At 31.3% G+C, this 19,267-nt stretch overlaps 1 protein-coding gene across 2 annotated transcripts; it reads left to right on the top strand.

Moving 5' to 3' along the window:
- The first annotated feature begins 3,077 nt into the window (after window positions 1-3,077).
- On the top strand, window positions 3,078-18,560 carry LOC134273881 (uncharacterized). 2 transcript variants are annotated; one of them, XM_062756099.1, is made up of 6 exons: window positions 3,078-3,212; window positions 14,774-15,007; window positions 15,409-15,663; window positions 15,850-15,978; window positions 17,971-18,082; window positions 18,206-18,560. In XM_062756099.1, the coding sequence occupies exons 1-6, from the start codon at window positions 3,143-3,145 to the stop codon at window positions 18,303-18,305; spliced, it is 900 nt and encodes a 299-aa protein (XP_062612083.1). In that variant the 5' UTR covers window positions 3,078-3,142; the 3' UTR covers window positions 18,306-18,560. The 2 variants fall into 2 exon arrangements, with proteins under 2 accessions (XP_062612083.1, XP_062612084.1); XM_062756100.1 differs by lacking the exon at window positions 14,774-15,007 and having other exon boundaries at window positions 3,094-3,212.
- Window positions 18,561-19,267: the final 707 nt, after the last annotated feature.

Here is a 19,267-nt window from a genome sequence, read left to right as displayed (position 1 = left end):
AGGGCTGCCAAACGGAAATTTTGAAAAAGTGCCTCCATAATATAATTAAAATCCCAAAATAAATTTTGAGGTCGTCATTAGGTGGTGCTACACCTGTACATATGCAGATTTTAAATTATTAGTAGATACAATTCCATTCAACATAATGAGATAAGTGATACAAATATATGAAGATAAAATTAGCCAAACAAAGAATAAAGATTCGTGATACAAGTTGATTTTGTTTGACATTTTAAGGATTTTTGATTTAAGGATTTTTGATTTACATTTAATCATAAATGTATGAACCCGAAAATACCTTCCTTAGTGATGTTACATTTAATCAATAAATGTATGAAATAAATACCCTCATAGCTCTCCAGCTTCAAAGACGTTGAGTTTAAAACTGTTGTTTGTGACACAAGATAGTGCCATCTTGTGATGGAAGTAGGGCTTTTTTCTGCAAGTGATAATTCAAATTATATCCTTAATTCCACTTCTATGGATGGAATTATTTAGAATCATATGCTAGTTTAAAAAAAAAATAAATAATAATCCCAACAATCAAAATGAATTAATCTAATGAATAACCATACCTATACTGGATACCTATACTATAAAACCCATTAGAAACAAAGATAGGTAGAGAGTACAAGAAGGATATGGAGATAATGAACAGTATTCAATATCAGACTCCATAAAACAATACAAAATTGGAGCAGAGCAAACACGGAGTTGGGATTAGGTGCCATAGAGAAGTGAACATCCCCTGCTGACCGGTCACACCCGCCCTCTCTTCCTTGTCATGATCGGAAAATATTGAAAAAAAAATTGTCTTCAATTTAATGTGTAAATAATGGACTAACAATTTGTATGAAAAACGTCATTCAGCATTTGACTTATTGATAAATTGTATTTGGTGACAAGGTCCTGCAAATATGATATATGATTTTGGTCCGACAAATATGACCTATGATTTTGAATTTATATAATGGGCCTTACAAATGAATATATACATGTTGTGATAAAGGTATATTGCTGCATAAGTAAAGTAATTTGACGACAGAAAAGTAAAAGTCATCATATTTATGATATACCTTATTTTTTTTCCAATAACGTCTTTTTTAAAATATCTATGAATCAAATGTGTCAGACTCTGTGATATCTTTTATCAGAGCTCTCCAGCTATATTGCTAGGAATGGAAATTACATAAATTGACAATAGTGCTAATAGACATGTCAATGTGAAGGCCACCACGTGTTTTTTTCTTTTCACGCATTCATTGCTTATTAAATGTGAACAAGGTTGATACATGAGATTTTTTTTAATATCAAGGGCACACCACAATGTTGAATATATTGTTGCACAGTACTCTTGCAAAATTTCCTTCAACCGTCAATATCTTAGTGAGGAGTAACAAAGACTGGCATTCGGCTTTATTTTGTTTCAAAAGATATAAAACAGTGTACCAAATTTATTTTAGCTCAGGGGAATGATAAAAAAAAATTTTGAATTTTCTTCCTTAGATATGTGGATTTTTTTTTCTTCTACATTTTTAATTTCAAATGAGCAATTGATGCTTTGTCGGGAAATACAATGTAATAAATTGTTTTTTCAGAATATTGTAAGAAGCTTCTGTGGCATGTTCAAAATTCATTACCCTTAGTAAAGTGAAAATATTCTTATTATTCTTTACAAACATTTTTTCTCACTTCAAATTTAATTTTTGTGCAACTTTGAAAACAAAATTCAAAGATACGCTGTAAAACTTATCATTTTATTCAATACGGCAAACATGTTGCATCCAAGATTTAGTTGGTGCACAAAGTTTGTATTCCTTTGTTGTGGTGACCTTAAGTGTTAATTTTTTATTTCTTTATTTTATTTTTTTTTAGGTACTTGGCAGTAATTCAGCTTTTGGATGTGAGAGAGCTGCATAGGTTTTGATGATAACTTTATAACGTGTTAACTTGTGAATTTCGATTTCCGCTTACATCAAGGGTTATGAGGCATTGGTGATATCCTGTATGGAATTAACAATTCTAGGTGTTTGTGATTGTTTTATTTTTGTTTTAAAAATTTATGCATATATTTCATGTTTATACTTAGTTTGAAAATATACACTTTGCAGTAACTTATATAAAGTAGCTGTTTTTTTACATATTTCTGCATTTTCTTTTAAAAAATTAAAGATGAAAAACAACAAGAAGGCTGTACCCAACGTTTTTGTTACCAAGTTTAACCCATGAAGAAATGGGTTAAGGAAACGACTTATTAAATATTGGGGTTATATACTAGATGACAATGTATGCAAAGAATTATTCAAACACCCCCTATGGTGGCATACAGCAATCACAAGACTATAGGCGATCTTTTCATTAGATCCAAATTAAGTTCAAAGAAATTGATTGATTAATGCATACACTATGATGGCAGGCTATTGGTTCTAATTATTTTTTTTTTACAAATACACAAAATGTTTTATTAAGAGTGTCGATGATCCACTGTTGTGGTCATATAGTATTAAACCTTAATTGCAAAGTTACGTTATAAGAAATCTTCACAACACAAAACAATGAAAGTGTAGCTTAAGCGCAGATGATATAAAAAAAATGGATGCGGGGATTGATATGTGGATTTTTTTTAACATAATTCCATAGTAACTGATGCAAATAATAAATTGCTAGAATATTGTAAAACTTCTGTGATGTTCAAAATTCTACCTTCTGAAAATATCCTTATTATTCTTCACAAACATTTTTTCTCACTTCAAATTCCATTTCTGTGCAATTTTGAAAACAAAAATCAAAGGTACGCTGTAAAATTTATCATTTTATTCATTAAAACATGATCCAAGATTTATGACCAAAGTTTGTATCATCTGACCTTAAGTGTTAATTATGCAATCGGTACTTGGCAGTAACAGTGGTGAAAGTCTGATGCTTAAGTGTTATTATGTTTTTCCCCTCAGCGTTTGAGCTGACATATCCTGTATATAATAAACAATTATATATATATATTTTTTATCTTTGTTTTAAAAATCTATGCATATTCATAAGTTTAATATGAAAAAGACTTTTCAGCAACTTATATAAAGTAGCTCTCATATTCATTTTCCGCAGTATTTCTTTATACCAACCGACAGTTAAGACAATAATTGAAATGACGCTAACTAGTGTGGGAATATTGTGTTTGACATTTGCAGTGTTTTGTACACAATGTCGTGCTTATGGTAAGTTTTTTAATACACAATCTTAATCGATGATCCTGGGTCATACATTAAAGAGTCATTCTCTGTAAGAATCAAAGCATTCAGAAAAAAAACTTGGAAATGGTACATCACAGATTTTGCTGATTTTTTTGCATGCAATGTAGAAACACCATGTATAGACATTTTTTGGTTCATTTTTTTTTATTTTGAGTCCCGGTTGCCATGGTTACCAAAACCACCATTTTGAGGCCAAAAATACAGAGCAACCGACTGAAATTATACCATCTTCATCATAAATTTGTATTTTCTGCATATTATTTACAGATTTAATTGTTGCCTGCTCTGATAGAATAGTTGTTGAAGTAACTACCACAACTGATGAAATTATTCAGCAGTTGGTAATTTTTGGCATTTTCTAAGCGTAGTAGCAAGAAAACGAGGGCAATCCATATCAAACAACTACCATTACTGAAAAGTCCATTCCTTACTTAACAAAATATTAAATTTCTGAAGAGTTAATATTTCTTTAAATAAAATAAAATGAAAATCAAAACTGTTGCGATGGAGATTTCGGATTAATTTGTAGATTCAACATATGGCTGCTTTTTGTATATTATAGCTTTAAAAAAATCAAAAGTAAAACAAATCACACTTCTTAATCTTTTAATTTTAAAAACAAATGATAAAAATGTAAGTTTATAAATCAAACAAAAATAATGTGTTACTATAGCAATCAAAAAGTCAGGAAAAATCACTGTGGCTATTGACGTTATCATTATGCAGAATCTGAGGCCCCAGTGCATGATTTGATTTCTTCAATAAATAGATAACACTTATTATGTTTGTTTTCTTCACTTATGTACATTTAAAAAAAGCAATAAATAAAAAATTCAACCGTCTAAAAATCACGTTGCTATGGTAACCAAACAGTTTTGAACACTTCCTTATAATGGTTGCTATCACAATTTTTGTGATACTGACAAGTATAAAACAGATATTATATAAAAGCTTCATTCATGATTTTTTCTCATTTTCAATAAAATAAATTTAATTTAATTGTATTTCACTAAATATCAAAATAGTAATTCATAATTTATTTTGAAAAATGGTTGCTATTGCAGCCAATAACTCAGGAAAATCCTTTTCATTGATATGTTTAATCTACAAAATCTACTGCTTTATTGAACGATTATATCTCTTCTTCAATGAAATAAATTCAATAAACCATGTGAACCTTGTCATTTCACTAACATGAAAATAGAAATTCATAATTAAAAAGAAAAAAGTTGCTCTGGTAACCAAATAATTCAGGAATGATCTAAACAATTATTGATGTACCAATATACGAAACTCTTAGCACCAGTTTTTGATTATACTTCTAATTTCTTTAGCGGGAAAAAAAAACAGATGAACTCAAACTTAAACTAATCTCATATATTTGAATTACTGCAGCAGGATTTGTTTCCATGGAAACAATAAATACCTACATAAAATCTTTTGGAATCAACTTGGTTTATTAATTGAAACAAATATAGTTTATATACCCTGTACATGCTCTTCTTAGTTTAGGACAAGCACATAGTCAAGAGTGCCCCCCCCCCCTCCTCGATTCAACTTGTTTTCAATGTTGTTCAAATGATCATTTGCTGTTACTTTCGTAAGGAATTATTATACCACAGCTACGAAGGAGAGGGCGGTATGCTGATTTACCTTTGTGTGTCAGTCCGTTCGTCTGTCTGTCTGCATGTGTGTGTGTATGTAACAAATGTCCGGTTGCAGTTTTCTCAGCAACTTAGCTATTCATTGAAGATGCTTGAAATTTTAGCACAGTATTTGCTGAGGCATGTCATATACATGGGGGGTAACATTTGAGGTTAAATCTGATGTCAACTTCCTGTTTATCCGCGTGTCAGACACTGTCTGTCCGTTAAACAAGCATTCTGATAGTATTGCATAAGCAATATATGTCCCCTACCGGGTTCCCCTTTGTGAAATTGAGTTTTTCTTCAGGATGTCATTTAATAATATGCAAAAGGTATGTCCAAGGTAGAACTGGTTGATTTCGAGGTTGTGGGTGCCTTACACCTAATAAAATTATCCACATTAAGACGAATATTTAATTCATTTTTCCACCGTCTTTTTTCTCGCTTCACATCTATGTCGACCATCGGAAGTTAGGCAGCATGAATCCGATCTCAATTAAACAAATGTGAAAAATTCAAAATGCCATCAAAAACCAATGAAGCGATGCGAAATTCAAATTTTATCTGTAACTCATCCAGATACACCCACATATCAAAAGAATGAATCCTCTTAAGACTGCAATCTCGCCCCTTTTTAAATGCAGGATTTTACCCTTTTAAATAAGAACATTGTTATCTTATAGCAAAAGTCTTCACGTATAATCTGCATAGATACTTATAAAGATTTTTTTTAGGAAAGAGACTTTTAATATATACAGTGGACCCTCATTTATCCGGACACTTTGGTTCCCAGTCAATTTGTCCGGATATGTGAAGCATCCGGATATCTGAATCACCAGTTAAACAAGACAAAATAACATTTAAAAATTTCGTTCCGATGAAAAATCGTCCGGATACTGAAGCATTCGGATATCTGGCGTCCGGATATCTGAGGGTTCACTGTACACGATATCGATTAAATAAAGTCACAATTTTCACAGTAAAACTTCGACATTCGCTATATATATAGGCCATTGTAGTATTAGCATTTGAATGGGAAGGCGGGGCGTCTCTCAAGCGTGCGATTAGTATGAATACACTAGCGTGTGTTCGAAGTGTACTACATTTTATGATGAAGTGACCCTAAAAGCCCCCTTTTTAGTGCAAGAGACTGAACTCATATAAGCATCCTTTTTTTTTAATTTGTCAGGCTTAAGGGGGATGTACAAGCCATATTGGATCTAGTCTGGTGTGAAATAAGAAATACCAAGAATGCGCTTAATACTCGTCTAAACTAGCCCAAAGTTACTCAAAGTGCTAATGCACTAGTTACCTACTGTTAGAGACCAAAATTAGTAAATAATTAAGTTTATTTTGTTTTAATTAGGAGGAAATTAATCATGGTAGAACTGCGCAGCTACAGCATTCACGAGATGAAAAATGCATTGAAAATGGTGTTAGTTTGATTCATTGATAATATGGCTACAACCATTTGTTTCGCTTTTTCTTGTCATTATGCATAATTCTTGAAAATTTGATTTTTCATATGTGTGTCTTTCTGAGGCCATGTGTTTATTTCGTCCGCCATTCCTCTGTCACACAGAGTTTGAATAACATTGATTTTAGAATAAATGCGACCATAATAACATCAAGACAAGAAATTACTAAGTTATAATCATCAGGTAATATTACTTACTACTTTTATTTGTTGCATCGCTTCGTCTGATTAATGGAAAAACGTGATTTTAACCCCACTCCAGCAAATCGGGAAAAACTGTTCTGTTTACAGCTCGAGTTTCCTCGTTAATATTATTACACTGAGCACGTGGTTGGCATGTGCATATATCTGCTGTGGATAGATGCGTTTATTACCATGATTATATTTAATTTTTCAGGGAACAAGTCTTGATAATTTGTTGGTTTCTTTAAAACTCAAGAAAAAAGATAAAAAATGTCCTAAACATATGTGTTTACGTCGGGTCTTTTTTCTGTGGCGATAGAAGTTATTTTAAAATGGGGCACTGTAAGGAGGATGCTTCGCATTTAATTTGAAAATGTTAAACAATATGCGGTGCATGAAAAACAAATTGTAATTACATGTCTTACATTCGAAAAGTTGGTACATATGTCTATTTTGTTTAGCAGTTAGATAGAAAAATTATGCAGTTATATGATTTCCTACAGGCACCTCACATAAATAGCTTGATTGTTTGCAATAACCAACACATTGTATGGAGTAATGTTTGGACATAAAAACGCATCATGTCTCACTAGGTTGACAACGTTGTAAGCTCTCGCTCATTGAACATACGAAGCTTGATAAAATATATTGAGTTATTTCTTTGAAATTTAGAAGCAAGCACAATGTTTGCAAAGAAAGGTCCATTGCATATGCTATGTCTATCATCGCAAAAAAATGAGAGACTACCCCCCCACCCCCCCCCCCCCACCCCCACCCCCATAATCCTATGTTCTTTTTTCAAAATAGTACCAAAGATTCAAATAGTTTGCATTACTAAGTATGTGACCATTCAAGACCATTTTTTATAAAAATATTTGGTTGCCCTCTCTCCCGATCTACTGCCTAGAAATGGCCCGACTCAATTTTATTTTACATCCCAATTACAGGATTTTTTTTCTTCCGTCAACAAATATGTCAACAAATATGTTTAAACTTTAAGGAAATTTTTTCTCACCTATAAATACGGACCCAATAATTTTTCTCAGAGTTGTGAGGACCACCAAACGTCATTTTAAAGATGGTATAAAGTATTTCATTATGTTGATTTTTTTTCTTTACTCTGTAAAATTGTAATTTTGACAAAATGCGCAAATAGAAAAAAAAAGTATTTTATTCATTAAATCTCCTAACCCACTCTGAATGATTTTTATTCCTTTTCAAATGTCGCTGTAATGAAAATTGTAAATGTTTATTTGACAGAGTATACGGGGGGGGGGGGGGTGATCAAAAGTAAACGATATCTTAGGCATTTTATAGTTATATTATTGTTGAAATATTCAAGTATTTTTCAAAGTGTAAATTGGAGATCTTTGATAGCATATTGCTTAATTAAAAACAAACCCCTTTTCAAACTTGCTTTCACCGGGCAACATAACAAGTCATATTCAACCATCTGCCTTCCTTCACTAAAACGATCTATCCAATCATTGATTGAATTTTTAGGAAGTCATTTGTCATAATAAACTATGAACAAATTCTTATACGCTACTTCAAAGGCATTTTTAAGCATAAATATTTTAGTCGTTTGTTGAATGAGTTCCACTGAGACAACCATTTTTCGTCACAAGTACCTGCATAATGACTTCATTTTCACATTGTGAGCAAAACTTTATTCAGCATATGCTATTTATAGAACTTGTGTGTGCACCAAATTTGTTTCTAATCTAAATTATAGAGATAGTTCGAGAACTTTTTGATCACCCCTCTTACTAGTAGGTACTAACACAAGGTTTTTCATATCGATTTTATGTGTTTTATTTCTTTGTGTTTTATTGGTGATAATTAAACTTTTGATAGATATTATAAGTTATCTGTGGCAAACTTACAAACTCTTAATTCTTAACTTTGATGGTGCTCATTTTTCCTTACCTGGAATCAAAGAGTTTATAACAATACGTACACTATTTAACAACTGTTCGATAATAATACTAAATAAATTACTTCAAGCCACACTATAAAACATTTCCTCTTTTAAAAGTGTTCATATTATTTGAAATATTTTGCAACTGTAATTCTCTTCTACATTTAAAGATTGTTATGTCCCTCCATATTAAGAAGAGGTCTGGAAAACAAAATTTTGTGCTAAAAATAGACCATGTGCTGCTATCAATGAACTACTTTCAAGGTTCTTTACACTCTTTTTGAAGACAACGATACCTTGTTTTGAACTTCAAATTATCATTTAAAAGTGCAAAATTTAGATATTTTCTCAACAAATGGTTGTAGAGAGAACATTAATGCACAGTTTGCGAATTTTTTTGGATTTTTTAAGGCTCTGCTGAATTCTGTAGCTGCGCAGTTCTAAGGAGCATATCAAAAGCATTTTTCTGCAAAAGTATAGATTATATATGCACAACATGCATTCAGTTATGCATATTTATTGTATCTTTATCATAAAGACTTAAAATTTGATCAAAATATAATATACTTTAGCCATTGAAGAAATGTTTACATTTTGTTCTCACTGCACTAAAGGTGGCCGTACATCCCCCTTAATTTTTTTCCTGCTTAAATTACGAGATATATATATTTATTTATTAGAAATTAGTCAAATTATTTATATATAAATACACGCAACGGAATTTGTGAATAGAACGTATAATGCAGGATTCACTCTTTTTCATAATTAAAACTTTATTTTGATAGAGATAATAATCAATCCATTAAAGCTTATAATTAATTTGCTTTTTACATTCACGTGAATAATTATATCATATCATGTACCTACATGTATATACAATTTTGCGAAGTTGGTGTGCTACAACAAATGCGGTTGAATTTTGATATAAAACTTCACTCTGTGTATGAAAAATAAATTCGCATGAAAGTGAAAATTAAACGTCAGTTTAACGTCAATATTATCGTTGCTGGATATAAAAAAAACCTTCAGTGTTAGACATGTGTACTTTGTACATTCCAGATTGCATTGTTAAAAAAAATCTCTTCCTCTAGTGAGATAAACAATGAACCATTTAAAAAAAAATTACGCTTTTTTTCATTCGATTTATTGTTACATACTAATTTAAATCTTTCATTGTTCTTAGATTTTGTGCCGATGTAGGTTATAACAATTGTAGCGTCGTCAGATGAAACCCGGAGTTTTCCTTTTTTTTTTCAAATAACGATCGTAATTTTTTTTATCTTCCAAGAGTCAATGAACGTAACGTTGATGTGATGTACATGTATGCAAATTGATAATATATATGCTCTCTGTATTTTTTTTTCAAATTCTGTATTAATGAGATATAAGCAGTAAATACAAGCTTTATGCTACAAGCCTCCAAAATATATTGATAAATACCGTGAAAAAATCAAACAAAATTGACTGAAATAACAAGTTAATAAAAATGCGAACTAGTCTTAAATATACCGTTTTAAAGAAATTTTATCCCATGGTACTTTAAATTCTAATTACATGTACCTATTTGAAAAGGATTTTACCATCGATAGCTCGCAACACTGGACACGATGTCGCATTGATCTGCTCAAAGCATGAAAGTGAATACATGTAGATTTGAGTCACGTGTTCAATGCTTTGTTATTCATGAGGTCAAAGGCCGGTTGAAATTTGTAAACAAGGTGCCCTTACTATAGAGACAGGTACCCGTGATTTTGCACCTTTTTGAAAAATAACATGTGAGCGCATGACTGTTTCAATTTCTTTCATGAATTAAAATGTCAAGTTTATCTCTTTACGTTGACCCTATTTACTACAACTTGAAACATCAATGCGCTCATATAAAAATTGGGCTTTCAAGATGGGGGTGTGGCCTAAAGTCTATGGGAAATCGATGTAAACAACGTACCCCTACTATATTAATCAGATCAATACCCAATTACAGTGCAAGTAAGTGAAAATTGAAAATAAAATTAATAAACTACAATGTTTGATGAAAAGATTAAGACAAAAATATGTAGAAATTCTTTAAACTTATTTTTTGTAAATTATCGGGGGGCCAAATGTGGGCGTTTAAACGATTCATTCTTTATCTCAATATCTGCAAGCGTTTAGAAAAAAGTGCGGAAAACAAAGTGGGACAGACTGGCAGACAGACAGGGACAGACAGACGGTCGGACAGCTAGACAGACGGACGGACGGACGGACAGACGCAGAGGAAACTTAAGTTCCCCTTGATTTCACCGGTAAGGGACTAAAAAAAATCGTTGACGTTTTCCCAGCAAATATAAGTGTCTTTCATAAACATTAAGAAAGACAATCAAAATCTAGTATGTAATTTAAAGATTATGTGATTTTGTTCTTCCTCATAAAGGCACAGGGTTAAAATAAGTATAAGGGAAAGTGCAATTATGCAGATGGAAAGCATATAATTACAAACCACCACTGCTCTTACTAGGTCCAAACCACTGTCCGTAGGGGCTATGTCCGTTGGGAGTGAACTCCCTATAAGCTTTTGAAATTCAATCAACAGAGAACCTCATTTGGACTCCAAGTGAGAAAAATATAATTATCTGAAATAGTTTTCTGAAGGGGGGGGGGGGGGGGTAAATTGAGGGGGGGTCAAAAAATGTTACCCAATCCACCACCAAAATTTTAAAAAAAGTGGATTTGATTTATTTGTATTAATATTTTTTTCAAGTTAAATATTTTTTTTAATTTAAAAATACTCAGTATTTGGAAAGCTTCCAAATGATATGCTTTCCAGAACATAAAGTCTGTGATACATAGAATACTGACATATCTTCATAAAATATTACAAAATCAAATATAATATGTTTCTTTCTCAGCTATAATTTGGGCACATAAATCTATGATTTCAACATCGACAATTTCACATATCCCCAATTTCGGCATGTACTTGAATGGAACTCCTCTCCGCTGAAAATTGCCACATTTCCTATAAATCTTAACGTTTTCCTTCATTATACATTGTTTAAGTAAAATTTACATACTTTATTATAAATTTGACTTCAATTCAACTTTGACAGTGTTTGCTTTGACAAAAACTCTTAATATTTAAATAATTTATATTTTCTTTGACGCAATAAAATAATCTGGTATTAATATTATTTTTGGAATAATTTCAAGTTCGAATAAAAGGGTACATTCACCCACGATCATCGATCCCCATTAAAAAAATTTGCAACAACAAATTTCAGTCCTGCACACAAATTGAAATCTAAAAGAAAATTGCAGATTTGTCACGTTTTCAGTTTAGCGATGTGATATCATAAGATCAACATTTAAAATAAAATAAAATTAATTACCGATATATTTTTTTTTTAATGATAAATTCATGAAATTAATTCTTTAAAAAATTGATGAAATACCTTGCATGGCAATAATTTTTAACCCCCTCCCCTCTTTTTTTTTTCAAGCACACAATTGAAATATTTAGATTTTGTGATATAAAGAATTCCTTTAGTTTAAGTTTTTTTTTAAAATAACATATATGATTTTAATTCACAGATGATTTATATAATTTTCATCAACATATGATTTTAATAAGATTGATAATATGTCTTTACTATAAATAAATGATATAATTAAATTCTTTTCATTATTTATGGTTTGTATACTATAAAGTTATTTCTATAATAAATAGTCATGCCCTATTATTAATAATAAACTCATACAAAATATGTGCAACTTTTAATGTACATGTACGTGGTAAATATTTCATTGGTACTATCCTAGTGATTCTTATTGCCGTGCTTATTTCTTCATCAAAACCTTATTATCCCACTCTTAGCGCTGAAGTCTATTTAAATGACGTTACTTAATTTGTTTTTAAACACTTTTTATTAATGATTCAACACTTGTTGTCACATAGGCAGGAATTTCATAGGATGCAATCCATTTTTAAGTTGATCACATCAAACATGTATATCTGTCAGACACCGTAAAGACTGAACAATCATTTAACAATGGGTAATTTTAAATACTTCACAAGTTGGATTAAAATCCCCGAAAATGTCCAAAACACACAGTATTTACTCCTAAAAGTTGCTTTCTGCTGTGTACTTTTACTTTCATATTCATCGAATAAAGTAAAAGATTTCCGAAAAGGGAAGTAACTCTTGGCGAAAATGTATGTGAATTTAGAGATTTTTCCAAACTTTAGAATCAATTTATTTTCTTAAAGTAAATATTACCTCTCCAGATTTTTCATATGTTCTTCATAAATGTATAAGGTGAACTTCAGAGCATCAGAATATTCCACCAGTTCCTGCGTTTTTTGTGTACATTGTTGTGTTCAACCCCCCTCTTTTTAAGGCAATTTCTTATGTCATTTGGCATTTAACGGCAGGTCCAAATGTTTTTTTCAAGTTTTTTGCATAGAAAATACAATTTACAAATTATTTCAAAGGAAAAACTAATAATAATCACCTTTATTTAATTAAATGTACATTAATGGGAAGAAATATCATTTTAGGCATTTACCACCTATGTGCAAAAACGGGTAACCTGGTTGCCATGGAAACAAGACCAATTGATCACTTTTAATTATATTTTTTGTAAATAGGGCTTATAATGTAATTATTTGACCAAGTTACAGCAAAATCCGTAATAATCATTTTCCAGCCCATTTTGATGCTTACAGATAATGACGCTTAAACGTTATCTGTCTGTTTGTCTGCTCGTCCGCCAAAAAAAAAAAACAACTTTTCCAATAATGTTTGATTGGTTGAAGCTAGGGATTTGATATTTTACGTGGGTATTTCTTACTGATTCCTTATCACTGCTCTTTATGCTCAAAGAAGCAAAATATTCAAGACAGTGAAGTCTGTGCATGCACTTTTTACGTAAGACTGAAGGAATCATCTGTCCTATCTCAACATAAAACATGTCTATATTTTACACAAGATGCCATTAACTACACTTTATAAATCATTTTTTCGCCCACCTACAATTCCAGGGAATCAAATATAAGTTTGATTGTTATTTGTAAGGAATAAAAAAATCTTTTGTCAAATGTCTACAGTTCTCCATTGACTGTTAAAGGTTGCAGTCGGACCACAGTTAAAACCCAAAAGGTCATAGTTTAAAAATTAGGGTCATAGTTCTGCCACAGTAAAATATACGTATTTAACGCCACAGTAACATTGTCGTCGATCAGGAAAATAAATATATCATTTATGAATCTCAAAACCATCCTTTAATCTTTCTACATGTAAAAGACTTCATTTCTTAATGCTAAAGTGTTAATTTACTCCAATCAGGGCATGTTTTTTGCTCCGAGGACCATTTATCTTATAGACCTGATGTACATTATACGCATGTATGAAAAAATAAACTTATTCTACAGTTTACCAAATACTAAAATACTAAATACCATTTGTGTATTAAACTTAAATAATGATTCAGTTAAGAGTAGATTATTTCGCAAATTCGGTTGGGAAAAAGCGAACAAAAAACAAAACAGAAATCCACTAAATACTAATTAGATATTGCATATTTCCATACCATACGGTATTTATCAGAAACCCTTAATGCATTGAATTACAGGCAATACAACTATTAATAAGTTCAACTTCAAATGTAGCTAAACCGTCCTCATCTGTTTCCAAGTACATTTTAAGAAAAATAATTATTGAATATTTTTATTTTAACACCAAGGTTAAAAATAATAAATTCAATGGTCAATAATAACGTATAAGGTGTATGAATTTTTCCATCTCTCTCTCTCTCTCTCTCTCTCTCTCTCTCATGGTAAATAGTTATTTTGTCAAGTAGGGCATTAGAATCCTGATTTTTTTTTTTTGGCAAATTATAAGCATTAATTTGTTGATCTCAAAAGTTCTCCACGTGGTATATTTTGTCTGTAGCTTTAAGTGTGTTGGAAGATTCGGCTTTCTGGCTTTAGATACCAGGAAGACATTTGTAGACATCAATCTACGCCTTATTAAAAAAAAAACTTTAACAAACAGGTGTTAGTCAAACAGCGCTATACATTATCAGACTTTTGTCAGAGTGTAACTTGCAAAATCGGTAGTACTTGTTCAAGAAATCAGTTAAATAAATTGCGTGATCTCAATATTTCATACTGATATCGAAATCCATGGGTTAATAAATTTAGATCAAGGCTATAGTTGTGCTATAGTGAAATGATTAACATAATAAATAAATTTTAAAATCTTTCTACGTTTTAGACTGATTTATAGACAAACTAATGTTAATACAGAACATGACATTTCAGTGAATCTGGCTTTGAATAAACCAACATGGCAAGCAAATCAGTATTGGCCAGGAAACCAATTATACCACTCCAGCAACGCCGTCGACGGATTGAAATCTAACCTCCACGGAAAGGGAGGACAATGCGCTATATCACGGCGACAAGACGGTCCTTCCACTTTTTGGGTGAACCTTACATCAATCTATAGCATTCATGACATAAGGATTTATCTAAGAAATGATAATAACAAGTTGGGTACGTTAATGAATTATAATTAAAGTTATTGTGAATTAAGATTATAAATTAAGGAGAATAATAATTGAAAAAATTTATTTTAAATTAATGGTAACTTCATTGTTGGTGGTAATATTTAATGAATATATAACATTTCAATAAGGTCACTTATAAGGATGCTGTTCCTAACTTATAAGGAAAATAAACTATCAAATATAAATCAGAATTCTTCATAATGCTATAAAATGTACTTTAAACCAAAGTTTTACCGATATTTCCATAAACAATCTTAAATACTTTGCCTCTTGAACTCTAAAAAAACAGTTGAAATACTAGTTACATATAATTTTCAAACTAAAAGAATGTTATGAGTTTACTCTGAGTAGGAAAAAAATGCTTTGTGAAACTTTTTTGTATTGTAGATACACCTGATAAGTTAGCCCACAGAAGTCTGGGGTTTTATATCTATGTATCAAATACAACCAATCGATCTGATAGCTACATTTGCTTTCATGACACGAATTTCACTAAATCTACGCTACCAACTGTTTTCGATATATCTTGTCTAATCCATGGGCAATACGTCATCTTCTATAATGAGAGGCTTCCAGGAGTTAAATATCCTGAGGATTATTCCAGTAAGGCTGTCACTGATCTCTGTGAAATTGAGGTTTATGGTAAGCTATATATTGCGCTACAAAACAGAAAAAAAAACCAAATATTTATCAAAATTATGTTTCATCATCCAAAACAGCAGTATTAATTTTTTTCTGTTATGAAAATTAATTTTTTAGCATCTAAGATTTTTTTTTTGTTTTACATTTTATTATTAACAAAGAACATGATCGTTTTTATATTTATAGGTTGCAAGTCGGGATATTATGGATTTAATTGCTCTCTCTCCTGTCCTTACAATTGTAGTTATTGTAATATAGAGTCAGGAGCATGTCTGCAAAATATACCCGGATACGAGGGACCTCAGTATAAATTCAGTAAGAAAGGAGTATCCATTTATGTTTAAAAAGAAAACAAAACAAAACAACAAACTTTACTAAAGACCATGTACTCATTTCATTATTTCATCAATTGCTTAATACCAATAGTGTAATAAAAATAAAAAAAGTTTAATTTCCTTCATGTATAATTAAGACTGCAGTACTGAATATTGTATCCACGGTTATTTTCGCCCCGTGTTATTTTCGCCCTTTCACAATTGCAACAAATTTCGCCCCGCTTTAAGTTTGCCGAGTCAAACTTTTGTTTGAGAAATTATTCTATATTCATTGATTTCGCCCCGTTTTAAATTCCCCAAAATGACGGTGGGCGAAAGGGGCAAAAATAAAACAGGGGCGAAAATTTTCCTGTATACAGTACTTTTGACCAAACTCTTCTCTTCCCTGTCCTGGTACCTGCCCCTTTTGTCATATAGAAAATCGGGAATGCCAGTGGCGTGAAAACTCAAATCCTGGATATTGTAAACCTATAGGGTTTAGCACAGACACATTGTTTGAACATTTTAAACTTAGACAATATTAATATCATAATCATTTTTAGTTATTAGCAGTGAAAGTAAAATGATATAAAGGTTTATTAAATCAGAAAGTTTATTATTAGCAGATTCGGTGATATATAATTGGAAAAAGGACTTTAATTTTGTAAACAATTAATAACTTGTCAAAACAAATTGGATTTTGTTGTTGTTCAAATGCACTATAATTTGGTAGATCATTTTGTAATGAAATTGATCCGAATAGACCAATCAAGCCCATCGATAGTAAGTAATAAAATTTTAACGGAAATACAATGGTATTATTAAGAGTTTTGACTAAGAGCAATAAAATTTGGAACTTTGAAGTAAATAAGTAAAAGAGCTTAAGGCTAGAACTCCTGTGGTGCAAAGATGGGGACTGAGCCCATAAAAATTAGTAATGATTGTTTACCTGTATTCAAGGGTGGTGCCATGTTGGGGTTCATAGGTCAACGGACAGACCTACGGACAAAGCGTAGGTGGTTAGTGATGGTGAATTAGCCAATGAAATGCATTTTTATATCCGGGACCATGGATACCCACTGAGCAAAAAAATGCCCTGTTTTAGTCAGAAAAGAGCATTCCCGCTTTTATTCCCGCTTTTATTCCTATTCCCGGTTTTATTCTCAAATTATTACATCTCTTTGGCATTTTATGATTTTGGGAATCATTCTTTTGGACTTTTGTTTATCTATTTATTTGGAGTTCGGTCTTAAACTCTTTATATTTTGGACGGACCCTTTGGACATCTATATAGAAAGGTATTGGTCTTTTCTGATCATATTTCAGGAACGAATATTTCTAAAACCATACGTTCACGGAAAATTTGTAAATTGGAATTATTTAATAAACTTTTGAAATCGACAAAAGAGTTGTCATTGGCTTACAATATTAGTGTGAATTTAGTAGATAAAGTTTTTTTTTACTGAGTAAGAGTATATTTTTCTGAATTTGTTATTTTCTTTTACTGAAGAACGATATAAATCTGACATTCTTCACTATTTTTACGTTCTACTTACAAGAATAAGTCCGACCATGACACCTCATTATAAGCATGTTTGGTGTATTTGGATTTATCATTACATCATTGCACTGTACTATAAATAAATGTGTTTTATCAGTCAAATTCCTTGCAGATACAGGGTTCGACGGATACTTTTTAATAGTATAAAAATAGCAACTGCTCCTATTCCTTAGGGATCTTTAATCAATGTAAACATGAAATTCCCTGTCGATAGGTTTTCCAGTACGTAAACTCGGAGTTTCACTTGTACCTGTATTAAAGATCATCAAAAGTCTAACAAAAAAAAAAATAATTAAAATTCTGATTGTTAAGTGTATATATGTCTTTACTAAACTAATCATAATACCCATACATAAAAACAATATCAAATGATTGCTTTCTCCATTCTGTTTTTTTTTTTTTCAAATCTTGTTTTATGATCTTGCCTTGTAGTTAACACTCACGAAGAACCAGATTGGCAGCTCAGATTTTATGTGGCGATTGGGACTTTCTTAGCAACAGTTACTGTGACCGCAGTCTTACTCGCTTTATTCTGTCTAAAGCGGTAGGTAAAATGAACACCGATATTTTGACCGATTTGATTAAGGGTGCAATTGACGAAATTTTTGAATTTTGAAATATATTTGTTGATAAAATATATGATATTTTTCTTTTTATGAAATAAAAGAAAGAAAATAAATGTGTCAAAACAGAACAGAACAGAGGTACCTGATGCCGTACCGAATAAAGGAAATGAAGGATATTTACTTGTTGACTATCAGGAGTAGAAGCTATATGAGGGAATCCTCCTTGTTGACTCACTCAAACAGCAGAGGGATGAAGGACTAGATTCAACAAATAAACATTAAATGGAATGTGTTATGCGGCTGTTCTTTAAAGCGTATTATTATTGATTACTGGACTGATGTTTGAAAAAACGAATCGAGTATTTCTGGGAAAATTCTTCATTTTTCACACTTTGGCTATTTTTTTCCTTTTCACACAAAACATTACAAGCAACGAAACTCTTTAACTAATGAACTATTATAGTTATGAAATGGATGAAATATGAAATATATATAAGTGATTAGAATTTGGGCCATAAGTATGAATGATTACAGTCTGAATTTCCTCTATAATATTTCTATGATTTCTATTAATTCTATTAATTCTATTAATTATCTCCAAAAAACAAAAAACAAAACAAAAAAAAAAAAAAAATTTGGATATAACATGTCGCCTGTAAATTAAAAATATATCAATATACAATCATATTCTTATAATGATATTAATTATAAATTAATACACTGTACATTAACACGCTTTGCTTATACATGTGCGATTTTTAAACTTATATCGATTAACAAGCTGGTCCACTGGTTAACGCGCTGACTGGCCAATGCATGTGATCTTTTATCCCAACTGAAAGATCTCCTTGCCATGCTGAATGGTCGATGCGCTGATTTGACAATCATTAATTTTGATTGACACCTCAACTATGTTAAACCAAATACCAGTTCGCTCCCTTGGTACGCTACTGAAATAAGGTTTTGCTTTCGGCGTTCGCTCTGGGTTTTTTTTTTTGACGTGCTCCAGGTTCGCTCAGGGTCAGCCCTAGCGGATTAAGAGGGAACCCGAAGCGGACTCAGATAGCAAACCCGGCGTGCGCTTTGGATTCGGTTTATTTTAGGTTGTGTCAAGTTGAGACTCTGGAAAATATATCTTACGGGGAAAAAGTTCAACATTACCC

The sequence above is a fragment of the Saccostrea cucullata genome, unplaced genomic scaffold (genome assembly GCF_032062105.1).
Source record: "Saccostrea cucullata isolate Sc308-1 unplaced genomic scaffold, CSIRO_AGI_Scuc_v1 ctg1669, whole genome shotgun sequence".
NCBI lineage: Eukaryota > Metazoa > Mollusca > Bivalvia > Ostreida > Ostreidae > Saccostrea > Saccostrea cuccullata.
Note: the sequence above shows the minus strand (reverse complement) of the source record. Positions and strands in the feature narration are given on the sequence as shown.